The following is a 21,666-nucleotide window of genomic DNA, read 5'->3' as shown; positions in this document are numbered from 1 at the left end:
CAGTTATTATAATTATCTCAAAATGTATACAGATGGATCAAAGAACAAACAGGAATGTGTGGGAATTGGAATACATATCCCAGAATTCAAATTTAATATAATAAAAATATTATCTGATCAGTTATCTGTATATACAGCAGAAATCGTTGCAGTCATCATTGCATTACAGTGGGTGGAAGAGGTTAGACCAGATAGAGTGGTATTATGCACAGACTCTTTAGCTGTCATAAAAAGCATCCAGTCAATGGCATCTGTCAGAGAAGATCTACTTATAGAACTACATCAGTTTGTTAAGGTTATATCAAGGTAGCATATGTTCATTTTTGTTGGGTACCAGCACATGAGGGAGTGAAAGGAAACGCGAATGCAGACAAACTAGCAAAAGAGGCATTACAAAAAGAAATACCAATTCCAATTCCATTTGGGAAAGGAGAGGGAAAAGCAATAGTCAAGAAGAAAGGTATTGAAATATGGCAGAAATGGTGGGAGGAAGAGAAGAAAGGAAGGGGATATTACAAAATACAAAACTCTGTCAATATTAAAAATTATAGGGAAAGTTCCAGGCGGGAAGAAATCATAATGACAAGATTGAGAGTGGATCACACAGGACTGAATGGCACATTATTTTTAATGGGAAAAACGAATAGTGAAAATTGTGAAAGCTGTGGAGTTAAAGAAAATACTGAACATGTTATATTACACTGTATTTTTTTTTATGATGGTGCAAAGACGGGTGTTTCAAGAACAGGAGTGGAATCTGAAGGAGATACTGGGCATAGAAGAAGAAGGAAAGGGGACAAGAAGTATCAGGAAGGCTCTATTGATGCACAGAATTTGAGAACAGTTAAATGACATGATGTTGCACACTCCTGTACGGTAGGTGGCAGTATGCACCTTGAAGTTGTTTGCAATCTGCCAATAATCAAGAGAAGAAGAAGAAGACTAAACTGCCATTAAGTGGCGGCAAGTGACCGTCTTAAAGGTGCTCTAAGTGATGCTGGGTGGAGTAACTTTCTGTTGACGTTTGAAGTGTTGTCAAACAAAACAGAGGCTAGCTAGACCCTCCCTCCTCCTCCCCCTCCCCTCCATGCTTCCTGAAACAGTCATGAACGCGCATTTAAAATCATTCTTGTCGGTTATTGGCTGGAGCATGTACCTAGCGGATAGTGAGGAGATGTTTGCTGTATGTGACAAAAATGTTTTGGCCTAAAAACGCGTGACATCACTTAGAGCACCTTTAATAAGTGAGTCATTGGCTCCGTCCGAAAACCTAGGTAGCTGACTTGCTGCCTCGCTGCCTTATAAAACAATGACTTGTAAGGCAGCGTTTGTGCATGAAGGCACCGCATGAAACTGATTTTGGACAGACTTCTGAGGCAGCATAAGATTTTAATGATTTACAGCAATATAGCGCGAGCTTATAGAGAACTAAACAAATATTTAATTACTACAGTAGTAATTTCTCGCTAGAAATGTGGAGAAAAGTGGAAAATGTTAGTCAAAAATATGCATTTACTCACAAACTGGCCAGCAAACGCAACTTTCGGACACCATCTTTATTTTTCTAGCTCAACTGTCACAGAATGGAAAGCACAGGATTGTGGGATATCAAAGGCAGCTAAGGATACATCTATGCTGCCTTGAAAAATCGAAATGAAAAGTATCTCAGGAAACAGGAAGTGAAGCTAACATTGAATTCGGACGTGCCTTGATGCCTTCCTACCTTAAAATGTGTCCTCAGAAGGCAGCATTTTCCAGTTTTCGGAGTCATTCAATCCTAACGATTCGTTCAAACGGCAGTTGTTTATGAACAGGTCATTGTTTGACTCAACTGATTTGTTCAAAACGCTGAATCAAAAACACGGCTGAGTGTATATGCTATGGTTCTTCTGTGATCTTTGTTTTGAACTATTTCCGCTGCTGAAGTAGAACACAAGCAGTCAATATTGTGTCTAAAATGTAAGTGACTTAATATTAAGTTCTTGTTTATTGAACTGTTGTCTGAAATGTCTCATTTTCAATCATGATGGTATTCAGGAAGACAGGACTCTTAGTCGTGTGATGTTGCTTAAATGTATCACGTGTTATAAATATAAAAACTCCACATTTACCTCAGTATGTTAATTAACAGAGAGTTTCTTTTACATTAAATGTAACAAAATCACAGTCATTCTCACGTTTTGATGATTAGTTATTTTGTTATTGACGTTTTAATCAGTCCAGTCAGGCAAGTAAATTTCTCTTTCACTTGCCCCTTCAAAAAATACACAAGCGTAAATGTCAAGCCCTGATATATAATACAATGTTTCTCCATTTAAAGAAAATAGCAGCACTTATATTGTAACTGTGTACCGACCTTCTTTTTCAGCCTCTGCCACAGGTTTCTCTGCTTCTTTTTCCTTCACTTCCTCGGCTGTTTTAAGAAATAAAACAAACAAAACACAAAAGGTGAGTCTTACAGCCCAGAAAGAAAATAGAAAGACAAAAGACACAGACATGTACTTGCTTACACACACACACACATATACACACAATGCAAACTTTGATGTTCAGATCTTTCTTGTACTTTGTTTGTGCTTTCTGTGGAGACTGTTCAACCCCATGGGTCAAAATGGATCTCTTCAAGTCCCACATTTTAGTTCTCTCTCCCCTACCAGCAGGCTTCTTTCTCTCAGCAGGGATTTATTCTGTTGTGTGAAACATATCTAATGATGTTCTTGATAGAGGAATGACAGAGTATCTGCTGCTTGCCTGCAGGCAGGGCCGAGATTCTCATTTTTCTGGCCTCCTGTCTGCAGTAAATGGAATGGGGTGATGTTATTGCTGTAATTTTCTTTGGAGCACAACATTTTAAAGAACTAAAGTACATTAAGTAGTAAAGTCAAAAACAAGTCAAATCTATTTGAGTTAAACTTGTCAATAAAACAGATCAGCAGAACAAAATGCTGTGATATATTTGGACATGAAAAAGACTCCCAAATACTTTTCTATAATGGGGCCAAAGCAAGCACACACAGTGCAACATGAATATCTTACAATCAGATCATATCGCTGCCATTAAATTACTGAATAATACACTTTTTAAAAATATAATTAAAAACAAAATATAATTTAAAATTAAATAAAATAAAACTTGGTACTTTATGCCAACACCTAAGAGAGGTGATCAGGGATGTAGTTGTGGAAATTTAATGAAAGCATATCTGAAAATGCTTTTTCAACAAGCGGAGTATAGTAACAGATCTATCATTCAAAGGGTTAGTTCACCCAAAAATGAAAATTATCCCATACTCACCCTCAAACCATCCAAGGTGTATATGACTTTCTTCTTTCAGTCAAACACAGTTGGAGTTATATTAAAAAATATACAGCTCCAGGGCTTTAAAGATGCACTATGTAAGATTTCTGTCCGCTAGAGGTCTATTCAAAACAAAGGCGTAGCTTGATGACGGCAAGTTTGAGCGTGAAATCTTGGGACATGTGGTCTTCACCTCAACGGCTGGTGGAAAAGAATTGGGATAGGACTCGGGAAGAAATCATGTTCAAGGATGCGATTATTAATGTTACTGTAGTATGAGCAGGACCGAGTGTTGTGGGAGCTGAACGAGGCCGATGGAACGATTGTGCAACACACGCCTCGCGAGCAGCGGAACTTTTATTATGCCACAGTCGGCAGCGGCGCTTCCGCATTTCTGGTCATGAGTATGAGGTAACACAGCTCTGTTTATCATATTAAATACACTTGAGTTTGATGAAAATGATGTTATAACGTTACTCTGTGCTTTCGCTCGGTGGCTGGGAGCGCGAGATTTAAAGGGGCCGCAGCCTGAATCGGTGCATAGTTAATGATGCCTCAAAATAGGTAGTTAAAAATGTTTTTTTTTTTTTTTTTTTTTAAACTTTGGGGTATTTTGAGCTGAAACTTCTCAGAGACATTCAGGGGACACCTTAGACTTATATTACATCTTGTGAAAGAACGTTCTAGGGCACCTTTAAACAATAAGACTAAACGTGTTGAGCTATATAACAATAATTAGTTTTCTGTCTATCAAACATCTAAATATTAAAGCGTCCTTGGTGTTTCTGTGGTTTCTACAAAATAAAACTGGAAACCAAGGGTAATGCGGGTATGACGCAATTGACAGCGACTCCTCACACGTCCCGGAGCCTTGGTTAAAATTGCAACAAAAATATATAACACTGGCCTAGTGTTGTTATATAAGTCTAAGGTTTCCCCTGAATGTGTCTGTGAAGTTTCAGCTCAAAATACCCCATAGATTTTTTTTAAATTCATTTTTTTAACTGCCTATTTTGGGGCATAATTAGAAATGAGCCGATTCAGGGTGTGTGGCCCTTTAATTCTCGTGCTCCACGCCCCAAGAGCTCGCGCTTGCCTTAAACAACATAAAAAAAGTTCAAACAGCTAATATAACCCTCAAAATGGATCTTTACAAAGTGTTCGTCATGCAGCATGTCTAATTGCGTAAGTAAAGTGTTTATTTTGATGTTTACATTGATTCTGAATGAGTTTGAGGCTATGCTCCGTGGCTAACGGCTAATGCTACACTGTTGGAGAGATTTATAAAGAATGAAGTTGTGTTTATGCATTATACAGACTGCAGGTGTTTAAAAATGAAAATAGCGACGGCTCTTGTCTCCGTGAATACAGTAAGAAACGATGGTAACTTTAACCACATTTAACAGTACATTATCAACATGCTAATGAAACATTTAGAAAGACAATTTACAAATATCACTAAAAATATCATGATATCATGAATCATGTCAGTTATTATTGCTCCATCTGCCATTTTTCGCTATTGTCCTTGCTTGCTTACCTAGTCTGATTATTCACCTCTGCACAGCTCCAGACGTTAATACTGGCTGCCCTTGTCTAATGCCTTTCATAATGTTGGGAACATGGGCTGGCATATGCAAATATTGGGGGCGTACACCCCGACTGTTACGTAACAGTCGGTGTTATGTTGAGATTCGCCTGTTCTTCGGAGGTCATTTAAACAAATGAGATTTACATAAGAAGGAGGAAGCAATGGAGTTTGAGACTCACTGTATGTCATTTCCATGTACTGAACTCTTGTTATTTAACTATGCCAAGGTAAATTCAATTTTTGAATCTAGGGCACCTTTAATATAACTTGAATTGTGTTTGGCTGAAAGAAGAAAGTCATATACACCTAGGATGGCTTGAGGGTGAGTAAATTATTATATAATTTTCATCCTTACCACTAAACCTAACCCTACACTCTAAAAAATGCTGGGTTAAAAAAAAACAAGCTGGGTAAAATATGGTCAAACCCAGCATGTTGGGTTAAAGGGCACCTATTATGCCCTCTTTCACATGATGTAATATAAGTCTCTGGTATGGTCAAGTTTCAGCTTAAAATACCCCACAAATTTGCCCCTATTTGGGGGTGAGCAAAAACATGCCTTTTACTATATTAATATATTGCTGGCTAAAAAAATAAATCCAAAATTGGTTGAAAAAATGGCTGCGTAAAAACAACCCAATCCCTGGTTTTGTCCATATTTAACCCAGCAGTTTTTAGAGTGTACCCACAGTTTTTCCCTAAAATCAGAGGGAAAGAATATGTAAAAAAGAATGGTGTAGAAGCGCTTAAACCTTGTTGTAAGCCTAAACTTGACATCCACTGTAAACCCATACCTCAAACCTAATTGGTTGATTGGAATGTTGCTCCAGGATCAACAAGGATGTTGATCGAGGAATATGTTCTACTTGGTGAAATCACGTTCACCAAGCACCAGTAAAATAATAATAAAAGCGAGAAAATAGAGAAGGAATGTTTCCTTGCCGGATAGCCCACAGGCATATTTAGGGAGTCATGCTGTGGACTGAAGTAAAGGCTGAATCACAAAGAAATTATTTAATTTCACTTCATAAAAGCAGCAGTCAACTTAAGATCTGCATGAGCCATATTAAATTCAGAGTATATAAATGCCCACAAACTGGACATGCATTTTTAAAATGTTCATTGCTCAAACAGCAGGAGATTGAATACAAATCAATATGTTGCTGCAAAATCACTGTTGGTGAAAAACTGACCCTGAATAGATTTAACTAGAAAAGTAAAGTTGGTCAAGACAAACTTTGATTGTTGACAAAACCTTGTCTAAAAGTTTAATTACATAGATACGGTTAGCTATTGCTTAGCTACACCACCAGCAACCACCTAGCAACACCCTTGCAACAATTTAGAACAACAGTTACTGCCTGGCCTAGCTATCACTCAGAGATCCTTGGCAACCATTTAGTCATGGTAGCTTGGGTGCTCTTGACATTTTCTCCTTTGCCAAATGTATTTGAGACTCTCTGTATAAGTATCAGTAGTTCATATAGTGCAGTGCACCATGTGTAGACTCATTCTCGCCGTGTTCCACTGTTGTCTCTGTATGCACATCCAAGTACACCTCATTCTCCTGTTCCCAGACAGAAGAAACCGCAGTCTTCTGAACTCATCTCAGCTCTAAGTCTGTGATACTGCAGTGCCATACACTGTCTCAGCATGGGATTAGATTTCCATCTTGCAATACACACATTGCTTTATCCCCAATCTCCTCTCCATATTTTAATCTGATAGCCAGTAGGATCTTTTGCCCTCCGGAGGAATTCAGAAAAATTGTAGTTCAACACCATATCAATAAATCAAATAGCAGGAATAATTGGAAAGGGAGGAATACTTCTCGCTGGAAGAAAATCATATTAGACCCTTGTGCTCTTTGTGCATTCATTTAATGTTAATTTTAACATGGCCGAGGTTATACCTTTCTATACTTTTCGTGCATTATTTATTATTTTCGTGATGTTCCCCTAGAAGCTGACGCTGGTACCTCACCTTTTCCCCCCCTTCCCTTTTGGGGTCCTCACATATGCAGAAATACTTTTGAGGGAAATTTAAAAATTATGTCAAAAAAAAAAAAAAAAAAAAAAAAAAAATATATATATATATATATATATATATATATAATATACACAATATATATATAATATAATATAATATAACACACACAAAAAACTATATATATATATATTTTTATATATATATATATAATTTTTTTTTTTGAGCATTATATTTATTGGTTTTTAAAAAGAAATAATAATACAAAATACAAATTAGTCTGAATAATTCTTTCCATGTCATGTATATAGGCATATATAATAATTAAAATAATTATTTTGAATTAATAATTTAAATGTCTTTTAAATAAGAAATTAAAACATTATATATATATATATATATATATATATATATATATATATATATATATATAAAATTTAAATAAATTATTATTTGTTAAATTAATTTTAATTAATATTTATTTTAAAAATATTAATTATTTTAAATAAATAATTAAAATATACTGTATATTAAGTAAATAATGAAAAATAATGATCAAAATTTATAATATATTTATTATAATACATTTCAATAACTGTTTAAAAACTTCAAAAAAAATTGTCAAATTATTTTAGGGCATTTTTGCACCTGTGCCTATATAATATATAAATAACTTAAAATAATTATTTAAATAAATAAAAATATGTATTTTAAATAACAATGAAACATTATTTAATAAATTATAATACATAAATATTAATAAATATAAATTAAATAAATGGTCTCTTTAAAAGAACAGTTTCATATATATTTAAAGGGATCCGAGGTTTAATTAAAGAGGTCAGACCCCTTCAATCTGTGCAATGTCTGAATGAAACTTTGTATTAGCACTTCACATGTTTATTGCCTGTTTGAGATGAATTGCTTATTGTATTCCTCATTTGTAAGTGTTTTGGATTAAAGCATCTACTAAATTAATAAATGTAAATGTATAGGTTGTTTGTAAGTTCAGGTACACAATTTGTCTTTTTACAACACAGAGCAGTGCAGAACACCAATCAACTAGACACTCACCAGCATCATCCTATTGATCCTAATGTTGTGGAGTAGATGGAAAAATGAGCCATAAAGAAGTCTTTGGAGATCAAAGTTTGAGTCCTAAGGGTCTTCTCAACCCTCACATCTACAGCCACACACACACACACACACACACACACACACACTCATGCCCTCTTCTTCCCTCATCCACCACCATCAGACCTTCACTGCATGTTGTAGAACACCACTCCTCCTCAGTCAATAACCTTGGAGCTTATAAGTGTTGTCATAATTTTCTCATTTTAATTCTGGTGCATTTTATATGCTTCATGCAAGCAAACTGTTGCCATGTTTGTTACCTTTAGGGACCGATTCTGGTTCTGGTGCTTTTTCTGCAATTTTCACTTCCTCTGCGCTTTCTTCCTTTTCATCTTTTCCCTCTTCTTCCAGGGTTGTTATACCTTTGAAAGAAAAGAAAACATCTTGCCGGATAGATCACAAGAAGTCTTTGTGATTTTGTTTTGAATCTATCAAGTCTTTACAGCCTTCAGTTCAATTAGTGATTAAAAACAGATTTTTCCACTTTAAGCATTTACTACTGAGATGACAATACTTTTTTCATACTGAGCATTTTGAAAGCAGACTATACCTTGAACCGTTTCTTTCATGTCCACATCCTCTTTGGCTTCAGAAGCTGTAGTATCACATAGATGAGTTACACACATGAAAAAGTCAGCAGAGGCCTTAATGGGTAACAATTTATTTTCCTTTGACCTATTATTCTTGAACTCTGCCAAGACATTTTGGCGCAGCTAAGATTTTCCCTTAGTTGGTGGGTAGATTGCATTAGTGTTTTACAAAGAGATATAATCAGATTTAATTTACATACAGAACTTTTTTTTTTTTTTTTCAATTACTGTATTGAGACTGCTCCTTCAAAATTAAGGTGGTTTAGCTTTGCGCAGAGTGAATTAGCAAATCAGCTAAATTAAGTTAGCTGGGTAAAGTCAAGCTGCTCTATTTTAACTACCATTAGTAAAAAGCATAAGCAGTATACATTATCTTAGAAAATAGCTTACCAATTAATAGCTGCTATACCAAGACAATAATGACTATGAGCACTATTCTTAACTATTTACTCATTCCAGCCACAGTAACCAATACTGACCTTCATTTAGCTTAATCTGTTTCCTATTTCTTTTTTTCTTGATCATCCAGAACTTTGATGCCCTTGAATGACCTCTTTCGAGACAACCGCTTGGTGACAGCTGACATGAAAGCAGTCTCTCATGGATTCTACCCATTTCACTGGCAGCTGAACAGCAATACACCAGCTGCTGTTCTTTGATCCACCAAGCATGAATTAGACTTCAATCACTTACTCAAATGGGGTCCTTTCCTACCAGCATATTTGGATATGTATGGTAGCAAACTTAGACTAAACTATTTTTATGTGGCAGCAAAGTGATGTCTGAATGACTTTTGTATTTGGCTAAAATTGCTTCATTTAAAATACGCAGATCTATGAATATGCTAATTAGCCCCGCCCCCACTCACTCGCACGAGCTCAGAGATCCACTCGGTCAGCTTACTGTGGTAAACAATGGCATCGCTCTTTACAACGTAAGACACGTAAACGGTAATTAATATGATTAGCTAGCCTTGTGCTTGACTACATTATCAAACAGCTAATGTGTTGCAAATGCTTAGGGCTGTGACGGTAGGCATGACAACCGCGCCACCGCGGTCGTGGAGTGTCTCCGGCGGTAGTGTTACATTTTATATATATAAGAGGTCGCGTTAACCGAAAATTTTCCGTCATTGATGGAATTTTTTTAGCAGTGACGGGAAAAAATCTGCAGCCCGTCCGTCATTTTGACAGATTATGTAGCTTGTAAATGTATTTCCCACCCCTGTCCAGTAGGTGGTGAGAGCGCTCCAGTTTGGCAGCAGAGCACGAGTTCAGTCTCCAGAATAAAATGAAAACAGACGAGCACCCTAGTTTGTCAATTTTATAATAATAAAGTTACTTATGCTAACTTACATAATTAAGTTTTGTTATTTTTCTTACTGACTGTAAGTTTATGGCCAACGAATGGGTTTTCTGAGGTATAATGTTACGTGATATTGTTTGCAACACTGAACTGACGTGATACAGATTTCGGTAAGCTAACGCTACTGTATGTTTCAACATATTTTTTGATTTTCATTCATCTTTATTTCGTTCTGTACAGTAGTAAAGAGGAAATGATGATCGCATTCACTCAGAATCCGTGACAAGTGTTCAAGATGAAAACTAAAAGTGACGCAGCTAGTTTTTGATCAGCTTTCTTCTCATAATATAAATAAATACATAGCCTATGCCTATTTGCTTATCCTGTAAGTTCGTGAATAAAAATGAAAATATGGACGAAATCAGAAGCTATTAAATGTCTTAATAAAATATATAAATTCAAATGACTATTGATTATGATGGATTTTTTTTTACGATCCTGTCCATCAAAATGACGGTGAAACGCAACCTCTGATTATATATATATATATATATATATATATATATATATATATATATATATATATATATATATATATATATATAAAGTTCAAGAAAACTCTGTCATAGTAATTTAGTATGGTTTTCCGACTGCATCCGAAAGTATGAATGACTAACACGTTATTCAGTTGTTGTTTTTTTTAAATCTCAGTTCCCATCCCTAAAATCACTGGCTGCAAGATTATCTGTCATTTTGCCCTGAACACATTTTTGAAAAACAAACAAGCCTTTTGGAGTCAATAACTAAAATAATTTTGGTACCTTTCTCAGGTGAAGAGCCATCATCTTCATCAGCCACCACTGTTGTCTCCTCTCCACCTGGTTCGGAACTAACTACAGGTGCTGTTACTATAATATCATCATCATCATCATCATCCTCATCATCACCACTTATCTGTTCCTCTCCCTCCTCTTTTCCCTCTTCCTCCTGCTCCTCCTTATCTTCAACATCATCAGCTAGCTCAGGCTCCTCAGTAACTGCCTCACCTTCACTTGTTATATCTTTTTCAGAGTCAGTCTCATCTTTTAAACTGTCTTCTACACCCTCACCTTGATCATCAGCTAGTTCTTTAGCTATCTTATCATCATGGTCATCAGATGGGATATCAATAGCGCTTAAGCCATCTTGTGAGTCAGCTATATCAGCTACTGCATCATTAGCTTTAGCAGCACTCTCCTCTACGGGTGTTAATATCTCTGTATCACCATCCACTTTAAGTATAGGTTCCTCACCAAGTTCTTGAGCTTCAACATCAGTGACTGTAGCACCAGCATCTGCTATAATACCAAGCACAATGGCGATATCAGCCTCTTGAACGTCATTGTCATCATCTTTCTCCTCACTTTGGTCATCTTTTTGGTCATCGTCTGTAGTAGGAGCCGATGTAAGGGCTGGTTCTTCTGCTTCTTTGACATCTTTAGAGGAGGAATCATCAGCTACAACTTCAACATCATGCTCTTCTGTGGACAAAGGTGGGAGGGTTTCTGCATCAGATATTTGATCATCTTTGGTGTCATCTTCATCCTCCTCTTCTGCTTTGATTGATTCATCATCCTGATCATCTAGTGGTGTAGTAGGAGCCTTTTCATCTGCATCAGTTTTGTCCTCCTCCTCATCATCATCATCAGCTGCCTCAGCTTCTTTTGGAGTGACAAGTTCTGCAGCTTCTTTCTCCTCATCAGGTTTGGAAGGGATGGAAGCATCTTCCTTTTCAGGAGCAGTAGCCTCGTCTTCATGTTTTTCCTCCTCCTCGGCATCAGCTTCCTCTTTCTTCTTTTCCTCAGCCTCCTCTTTTTTTCCTTTCTCCTCCTTCACAGCTTCCTCTGCTGCTGCTTCCTCCTCTTCATCTTCCTCTTCCTTCTCCTCAGCAGCTTCCTCTTTCTCCTTTTCTTCAGCCTCCTCTTCTTTTCCCTCCTCCTCTTCCACAGCCTCCCCTGCTGCTGCTTCCTCCTCTTCATCTTCCTCTTCCTTCTCCTCAGCAGCTTCCTCTTTCTCCTTTTCTTCGGCCTCCTCTTCTTTTCCCTCCTCCTCTTCCACAGCCTCCCCTGCTGCTGCTTCCTCCTCTTCATCTTCCTCTTCCTTCTCCTCAGCAGCTTCCTCTTTCTCCTTTTCTTCAGCCTCCTCTTCTTTTCCCTCCTCCTCCTCCACAGCCTCCTCTTCTTTTCCCTCCTCCTCCTCCACAGCCTCCTCTGCTGCTTCCTCATCTTCATCTTCCTCTTCTTCAGCAGATTCTTCTTCCTCCTCAACCTCCACCTCATCTTCTTCTTCCTCCTCTTCTTGCTCCTCCTCCTCCACAGCCTCCTCTGTTGCTTCCTCGTCTTCATCTTCCTCTTCTTCAGCAGATTCTTCTTCCTCCTCCTCAATCTCTACCTCATCTTCTTCTTCTTCCTCCTCCTCTTCTTCCTCCTCCTCCTCCTCCTCTTCTTCATCAGCAACCATCTCATCTTCCTCCTCCTCTTCCTCATCGTACTCCCCTTCCTCTGCTAAGATCTCCTTGGCCCGTATCTCTGCAACTATATCATTAGGTTGTCAGAATTGTCAGTGAAGCTACAGAGTGCGTGGGGTCCAAACCAAAAGTGCAGCCCCACATGTGTCAGTTTTTAAAATAATATTTAGCTAGACATACACAATCCAGTGCATAACATATAATCAGACATAAGGTGCATATAATGTTTTTTACTGTGACAGCATTCCTTTAGTAGTACGCTATTAGAGGCATGCAAACAAATAGGTTCCTTGCGTCTTTAAAAAAAAAAAAAAAAAGTGCAAATGTTGATGCACAAAGGAGCTCTGCACTGCACAACTTTAGAAGATTTTAAGCTTTGGTCACATTTACTGTTCTTTGGGAACTTTTTGCAGCAAAAACAAGTAATTTCAGAAGGAATCCACACAATGGTAAAAGATTTTCATAAGAGTTTCAAGTTGGTCTCAAGAAAGCTGCTTGGTTTAAAACAATGGACCTTTTTTGCCCAAAACACTTCCCCAAAATGTTTCTAATGTGACCGCACCATTAGTCAATGTCTGTTAAAGTCGGTATGAAACAGATATTGTGACGTCATTTCTTCCCAATAGTGACGTATAACCAAGTGAAACGGCTTTTTGAACAAGAAAAAAAGTAAGGGGGGAATTGATTTTCTTGATCCGTGATCAGTTGGATCATTGGATCGTTAGGGTTAGGGTTAGGGTGCAAACTGCTGTGATTTTGTGTGAGTGACAGGTTGCGGAAAGGAAAGTTTTATTGTCCCGCTCTGCATCGTGAAGCATCATTAAAGAATTGAAAGAGGGAGCTAATGTTTTCGATTTACAGATTACCTGGGCACATGGCTAAATAAAAAGATGTGCATGGATAAATCATGCATAATAAACACTGAACATATCTTAAGCTTGTGTTAACACACACACAAACTACTTTGTAGTGCTAAAATAATAAAACTTGTTTCCAGGTTTTGGCCCATAAAAATACATCATCCCTGCAGCATTCTATTGGTTTTTAAAATTGTGTCCCACCCTAATTTAAAAAATAATAAAAAACAGGAAGCATTCATTAACCCATATCGTGGGGTCTTTAAACGGTACTTTGAACAGTATACAATTAAAAATCATTGTAAAAGGTCGGTTTACAGTATTAGTGCGCCACTATGGGGTGTATAGCATCATCTTAAGATCAATAATTATGGTTCATAATACTCCTCCAATGACACTGCCTATATGTCTTAGGAGCACACAGCTAATTTCCTGGTCTCTTAGGTGTCCCTGTGTCAACAATTATGGACTATACCTTTAAAGCAAAACAGGGGCACACCAATTTATGAGGCTTGCAGAGTTCCCTTAAGTGTTAAAATGACAAATGACAGCAAATGTGTTGCCCATATAATCAAATACAGACTTTTATTACACATATATGGAACTATTTTTATTCACAAACATTTGTATTAGCTGAAACTGATAATGGTAGATGCTTACTGCAATAGCTTTAACATTTAGAGACAGCTTAATGATCATTTCATGAAGATGTTAATGGACAAATACATGCAGCTTTATGGAACACTGATTAGCATGGGGAGCATAATTAGGGTGTGTGAAAACAAAGGGAAATGATTATGAATGCATGGCTCCAAACGCAATCAATGACAGCATAATGCCCATTCTCCATAAAATACACTAATGCTTGCCCTCCTAATGCAACTGTAATATAAATGTGTTAATTACAGACTCAAGCAAATTGTTATCTGTTATGCTGATGGTTTATGTATTCTCTAATGAATGCAATCTCATCAAGCACTCTTCAAGACACAAACCTTTTTTTCTCGGTGGCAAGAATTCTCCTAGAGGATAGAGACACAGCACATAAGAACAGCTGTGATTAAGTTACTTAATGTGAGGTTTACTGCATAGTACAAAAATGAAGTTTTTTATGCAGCACGGTGGTGAAAAACAAGACAAATACCTAAGGCGCCCTTGTCAGCTGCTTCTTCTTCATCATGCCATTTTACTTTTAAAAATAACTGTAGTTAAAGGGTTAGTTCACCCAAATATGAAAATTCTGTCATTAATTACTCACCTTCATGTTGTTCCACACCCATAAGACATTCATTCATCTTCTAAATATGAATTAAGATATTTTTCATGAAATCCGATGGCTCAACGAGGCCTGCATTGCCAGCAAGATAATTAACACTTTCAAAGCTACTAATATTTAAAACGGATCATGTGACTCCAGTCACATGAAGCGATGAGAATTATTCAACAATATTCAACGTCTTTATTCAACAATATCTAGGGATGGGCAATTTCAAAACACTGCTTCATGAAGCTTCGAAATAGAGACCTGCACTCCTGCGGGATCTGTGGGAAATATCTAAATCACCCCCACCCGCGGGGGTGAACCATTAAAATTTCGAAACACTTATGATGTAACAAAGCCTCATTTACTGAAATCATGTGACTTTGGCAGTTTGATACACGCTCCAAACCACTGATTCGAAACAAAAGATTCGTAAAGCTTCGAAGCTTCATGAAGCAATGTTTTGAAAAATGCAACTAGAAAATATCACTAGATATTGTTGAATAAAGTTGTTATTTTGTTTTGGTTTTTGGCGCACAAAAAGTATTCTCGTCACTTCATAAGTTTAAGGGTTGAACCACTGTTGTCACATGATCTGTTTTAAATACATCATTAGTACCTTTCTGGGCATTGAAAGTGTTAATTATCTTGCTGTCAATGCAGGCCTCACTGAGGCATCAGATTTTATCAAAAATATCTTAATTTGTGTTCCGAAGATGAACAAAGGCTTACAGGTGTGGAACGACATGAGGGTGAGTAATTAATAACAGAATTTTCATTTTTGATGCTTTTTAGTGTCTTTTTTTAAATAATTTTTAAAGCTTGCCCTTGGTCACCATTCACTTTGCATTGAATAGAAAAGAGTGGTGTGAACATTCTGTAAAACCTCTTCTTTTGTGTTCGACAGAAGAATAAAAACTATTAAGGTTTTGAACAACATGAGGGTCATGTTAACGATGACAGAATTTTCATTTTTGACCGAATTATATTTAATATAATCAATGACTATGTACACTGCTTTCTGAGAACTCAATTTGTAGCCTACTACATTTTGTGAGGCTTTAATTTGAATACGGTACTCCACATCCAAAAATTCTCAACTTTTTTTAACAACCTGACAAAATATTCCCCCTTCCAGGCAACTAATGATTGCTCTTCAAATATTGCCCCTAATACTTCCTCAATTAACAGCTGAAAGTCCCACAGACCTAATGTGAGAAGCGTTTTGAGAGGAGATTTGCATATTTATTTAGTTCAGCAGTAATGTATCAATTTTCAAAACGTCTGTCTGAATATCATTATTTGTGCCACTTGACACCCTAGAAGTGCTGTTGTAGTCCACTTTAAATGGAGGATAAATGCTTCAGAAAACCATGAAGAAGAACATACAGCTCACAAGGTCAGGCCAGAGGGGGAAAATCTCAAGTAGTGGCCGTGTTTAAGATGTGCAAAAGGCTTTGTTACTCTATATCCTACCCTAACAGATATGACTGGATTCTTCATCTCCTGTAAGTAAACACTATTCATTTATTTATGTGTAAAATATTTTTAATTTCATTTTTAGTGCACCTTTAAAATGATGCATCTCTTATTTGTGTGCATGATCAAACTGAAGGAGCACAGAGTCTGATACTAACCTTTTTTCTTCACAAAATGACGCTCACCTAAATTGGTAGAGGAGGAAAGAATACAGAAGACAGTGTTAGAGAAGCACCTACAAAATAGATCTTTTGAAACATTGATGAGGGTTGAATAAATTATAAATGTGGATCAGAGAGGAGAAAAGCTTGTCTGCAATCCACAGCACTTTATTCCTGGCCTCTAAGATCTTTTATAAAAAAAGGCATGCCAACATCAATACACACACACCTATACACAGAAGTGTTTTCTTACAATCTATTTCACACTTCTTCTTTTTTTACACATTTCATTTGCATGCGACAAACAGGCATGAATCTAAATTATTCGGCATGTGAAGCCACCTTTATGCCTGGTGATGCATTTACATGTGTGCAATTAGAATGATTAATTAATCAGCTTGTTTGTCTGCTGAGCGAATTGATCTGGCGAGCCTGTTTTTTTCCAGTGTGATCTGTAAACACATCCATTTTTCCTCAAATGCAGAGCATGTTGGTGATTTTGTATAGAGAGTTGTGTAATATTTTTCATGATTGAAATTACATTTCTCGTTTCCAGAAATGATTATGAACGTGTTTTTGATATCTTATGTTCATAAATTCCCATTACTGTATATTTACAGTACTATCAAATCTGATAAATAAGATTCACGATTGACATTATTGAAATGCCACATATAAATTGTGCATGTAGTTTATATATTTCACTATATTTAATAAATAAACATTTATAAGGTGGAAGAAAACTTATTTCCCAGAATGCACCTGTTGAATTACAATTCAGTGAATTCCTCTTCTTGTCTTTCTAATTCAAATTATTGCTGGGTGTGAACAATTCAATTCAAGTCAGTTGCTAAAGGAAAAAAAAAATTCTGCTATTTTTCTACTAAAGTGTTTACATTAAACATTAATGTAAATTTTATTTTTTTTAATCCCTGGCTGTAACATTTGTCAAAAACATTATAGGGTAATTAATTATGATAAAATGGCAATTTTATGTTTGGAATTCCTTAAACGGTGTATCTCACATTAAAAATGTATATAAATAGCTCTAAACTTTTTTCTTTTTTTTTTTCCAGTTTCCTGGAAGACTTTTGCATCATCATCATCATCATCATCATCATCATCCAGGCACCGGTATATTGTACTTTTTATTTTTATTTTTACACTTCAATGCTTTACCTCCATGTATTATTGAGTAGGCCTATTTATGTATTTATTTATTTTCATCATTACCTCAGCAAAATCAGGACAAAAGCACACACATCACCATCAAAAATACTTTTTGGTGCTCGACCAAAAAAATATGAATAAAAAGCAGAAAAAAGTCAGCACACCAAAGCTCCAAAAATAAGCAAAACATTTGATATAGGACTCATTTTTTTTCACTATTACCTCACATTTGTTTGAATTGTTATTTGTTTTCCTTTATTATTATTTTTCTTTTCCCACACTGTATGTATCATAAATAAATCTAAACTGAAAAAGGGGAAGCTCACCATTTAATTGAAATCACAATTTCCAGTCATATTATTAAGGGTTGTGCACTATCCAAACTGACCCAATAAAGGGACATTATATATCAGAGTTGAGTAAAATTCTAATTTTAAGAATTATCTCCCTTTTAATTCATGAATTAAAACTTGAATTGGAGTGACCACACCCAACAGGATGCTGATTAAGAAAGAAAGGAAGTAAACTTGACTGTATCAAAAAAATTCAACAGTTCGGCCTAAATCAGAGTGCATCTCTCTTTCTATTGTATTGATAAATTGTTGTCTGAGAAACATTTTCCCTCACAATATTTCAGTATCTGTGTTTTTCTGTCAGCTGTTTAGAATCAAAACTAGCGAGGCCCAATTATCTCATGAATCATGCATTTGAATCGATTCTTATCAATGAATCGTTCAGATTACATCTGAATCGGTTCACAATTCAGAGTGAATCATTTAGTTCACTCATGCAGTAAATCATTTGGCAGTTTCTCACAACATAAAGATTGGCGGAGCACTAAAATAAGTGCACAGAGAGCCAAAAGAGTGTTGGAATAAAATTATATTTAGTTACAGTCCTTTGAAAGGAAACCTGAAAATATATTCTATGGTTTGTTAGCAATGCAACTAGGATTTTATGAAGTTCAACACATTTAACTACTGCACAGGCTGTTTGTCTGTACAGCAGGTAAAGACAGTACACGCTGCTATCTGACACTTACGAAACGTCACTGGTAATGGATTTTGGGGCAAAAATTAGGCGCATATATGCCTAATATTTGCCCTAGAATGCATTACCAGTGAAGAGAGCTCAAAACAAAAAGAGCACAAAAGTGACATTGAATGCCAATATTGTTGAACCAATAACACGCTTGGCTAAGATTCTTCATAAGTCACCTTGAGGTGCTCTGAATACATGCATGTGGACTGACTGGCACATTGAGACACTTTTTTGCCATTGAGATGACTTGGAAAAAGTGTCCCAATCAACCTGAATTGCAGTCCCTATAATTTATTTATTTATATAAGAATGTTTTGCTGAGATTCTGATGGTATGTTACATTACTATTAATCTGAAAGCATTCATTGATAACTGGAGGTATTGAAGCAATGTGGCAGTCAGTCCACATGCATGTATTCAGAGCACCTCAAGGTGAGTTATGAAGAACCATAGCCAAGCGTGTTATTGGTTCAACAATCTTGATATTCAGTGTCACTTTTGTGCCTCTTTTTGTTTTGAGCTCTCCTTTATGAATGTTACTGAAAGTGTTAATTTTGCATATGTACTTAATTAGTTTTCTGATAGCCCAATAAACATTTATTTCTGCTGTATTTTATCTAGATGATTTCAAACGTTTGTGCTCAGCTCAGCGCTAATACTACTAATGTAAATTATGTAGATCTTAAAAGTCTTGTAGAATGAGTCTTCTAGTGTTGTGGGGGTTTCTTAATTGATTACAGATCTGTGGTCACTGATAATTAACCAGAAAGTAAATGTCATTAAAATGTAGATTCATTACTTCATAGGCCGTATTTAATCTCCATAGGCCTTATTTATCTTTGGAGATTTTAATTGAAGATTAAAGCAAATAGGCTTATATTTGCTATAATAAAAGTGTCAGTTTTAATGGCAGCTTTGTTTGCTAACCTACCATCACTGTATGGGTTGAATAGTCTGGTTACAGATGTGATACATTTTCAAGGTCATGGAAGTCAATTGAAAATGATCTCTACTAACCTAAACTTGATACAAAATCAGGATAAAAAGGAGAGGAGATAGAGTACCTAATAAACATTTTTTTCTGACCTTTCTAAGTGCATCTGTGGTTAAAGACAGGGCCATATGAGCTGCCCTCAATGAGACCACAATGACCCATTAGTTTCCAAAATTAAAGGAACACTCCACTTTTTTTTTTTTTTTTGAAAATAGACTCATTTTCCAACTCCCCTAGAGTTAAACAGTTGAGTTTTACCATTTTCGAATCCATTCAGCCGATCTCAGGGTCTGGCGGTACCACTTTTAGCATAGCTTAGCATAGTTCATTGAATCTGATTAGACCGTCAGCATCTTGCTCAAAAATGACCAAAGAGTTTCGATATTTTTACTATTTAAAACTTGACTCTTCTGTAGTTACATCGTGTACTAAGACCGACGGAAAATGAAAAGTTGCGATTTTCAGGCCGATATAGCTAGAAACTATACTCTCATTCCGGCGTAATAATCAAGGAGCTTTGCTGCCGTACCATGGGTGCAGCAGGCACAATGATATTACACACCTTGATTATTACGCCGGAATGAGAGTATAGTTCCTAGCCATATCGGCCTAGAAAATCACAACTTTTCATTTTCCGTCGGTCTTAGTAAACAATGTAACAGAAGAGTCAAGTTTTAAATAGGAAAAATATCGAAACCCTTTGGTTATTTTTGAGCGAGATGCTAACGGTCTAATCAGATTCAATGAACTATGCTAAGCTATGCTAAAAGTGGTACCGCCAGACCTGGAGATCGGCTGAATGGAGGTGAAAATGGTAAAACTCAACTGTTTAACTTTAGGGTAGTTGGAAAATGAGCCTATTTTCAAAAAAGTGGAGTGTTCCTTTAAAGAGGGGAGATTAAGATGTCTCATGTTGTTTTGCTTCTTACGTAGGCCTCTTTTTTTTCTGAGATTCATTGTTCTCCTATACATAGTGACAAAAATCACAAATAGTGCATCATCTCTTCTCTTGCACTAAACTGCAAACATAATTTTCTTAATCGGTATTGTTGTCTTGGGTTTTCCAGTAAAAAATACATAGAGAAATTAAAAACTTAAAAACCCAGTGAAGTTACTTTAGAAGTAAAAGAATTGCAGGATTTTAAGACTAGTTTTCCTAGAATTTATATTGAATTAGTTTTCTTCATATTCAAACAGAAAACATCTCTAGCCAACCATATAGCCATTATATTCTCTATCCTCTTTTACCACTCAAAATATATTCTGTGCAGTAGGGTCATTCGGTGTCAAATCAACCAAATACTGGAAAATTGCCTGTAGAAAGACAAACATAAATAGTGATGAAAGCCAAAATACTAAATGTCACAGATAAATATTTACTGAGTAATCCACTGTTTTGTAGAAGGGGTCAAAATGACAATTTTCACCTGAGATTTGGAGCCAAATTACAGGGGGGTAAAAATTACTTTAGAAAGATGGCAGCATCATTATTTTATTTTTACACAGATTGGTAGATCAACTAGTAAAATCTGTTGACTTTAGCATTTTTTGTTTCATTATATTCCAACGAAGACAGTTCAAAAATGGCAAAAAGCACTTGTTTTTTTGCCTCAAGTTGCATGCCTGTAATTCAAAAAGTATTAAAGATATTTTAATATCCTTTTAGGTTCTGGTTCTTATTAACTAACTTTCCTTTTGGTATCTTCATTTTAAAAGCCTTATATGGTTCAGTCCCAGACATATGGAGACAGGGCTCCATGAGTAACTTGGTAAATTGTACACATTTTCAGTGGTCAAAAACCAAATGTGGCTGACCCATATTGGTTTTTGACCACTGAAAATGTGTACAATTCTTGCATACAGCTGATACTTTTTTCTTTTAAAGAGGAATATCTGAAGAACAAATAGGCTAATGTTAAAGCTAAAAATGTATCTAATTTTTTGTCTCTGAGCTCAGTTGCATAGAACATACCTATCTGAGTGCCATAAATATTCATTTTCCAAGTTTGTATGCCTGTAACTCTAAAAGTATTTAAGATATCTTAATGATTCTCATTCTTGATTAACTTTCCTTTTGAAATCTTCATTTTCAAGGCCCTATATAGCTCAGTCCCATAGATACGGGCATCTCAAAGCAGCTCCATGTTCAAATTGTTGACTTTCACCCATTTTCAGTGATCAAAAACCAAATGTGGTTTACTTTGCACACATCTGATACTTATTGCATTTAAAGAGGAATGTTTAAAGAATAAATAATGTTTAAACTAGAAATGAATCTTGTTTCCCTCTA

General features: G+C 36.0%; 1 protein-coding gene across 12 annotated transcripts in view; it reads right to left on the bottom strand.

Moving 5' to 3' along the window:
• The window catches only part of trdn (triadin), a 64,627-nt gene that overhangs the window by 26,686 nt on the left and 16,275 nt on the right, over window positions 1–21,666 (bottom strand). For 10 of the 12 annotated variants that reach the window (XM_067384267.1, XM_067384268.1, XM_067384269.1 and 7 more), the window contains 6 exons: window positions 16,169–16,195; window positions 14,266–14,292; window positions 10,729–12,480; window positions 8,563–8,607; window positions 8,273–8,374; window positions 2,357–2,413 (listed from right to left, as the gene is read on the bottom strand). In XM_067384267.1, coding sequence (XP_067240368.1) covers window positions 2,357–2,413; window positions 8,273–8,374; window positions 8,563–8,607; window positions 10,729–12,480; window positions 14,266–14,292; window positions 16,169–16,195 — 2,010 coding nt within the window. The remainder of the gene's footprint in view (window positions 1–2,356; window positions 2,414–8,272; window positions 8,375–8,562; window positions 8,608–10,728; window positions 12,481–14,265; window positions 14,293–16,168; window positions 16,196–21,666) is intronic. The other 2 variants (XM_067384278.1, XM_067384279.1) reach the window with 2 other exon arrangements.

This window comes from Chanodichthys erythropterus, chromosome 4 (assembly GCF_024489055.1).
Source record: "Chanodichthys erythropterus isolate Z2021 chromosome 4, ASM2448905v1, whole genome shotgun sequence".
Lineage (NCBI taxonomy): Eukaryota > Metazoa > Chordata > Actinopteri > Cypriniformes > Xenocyprididae > Chanodichthys > Chanodichthys erythropterus.
This window is presented reverse-complemented; position numbering and strand designations above follow the sequence as displayed.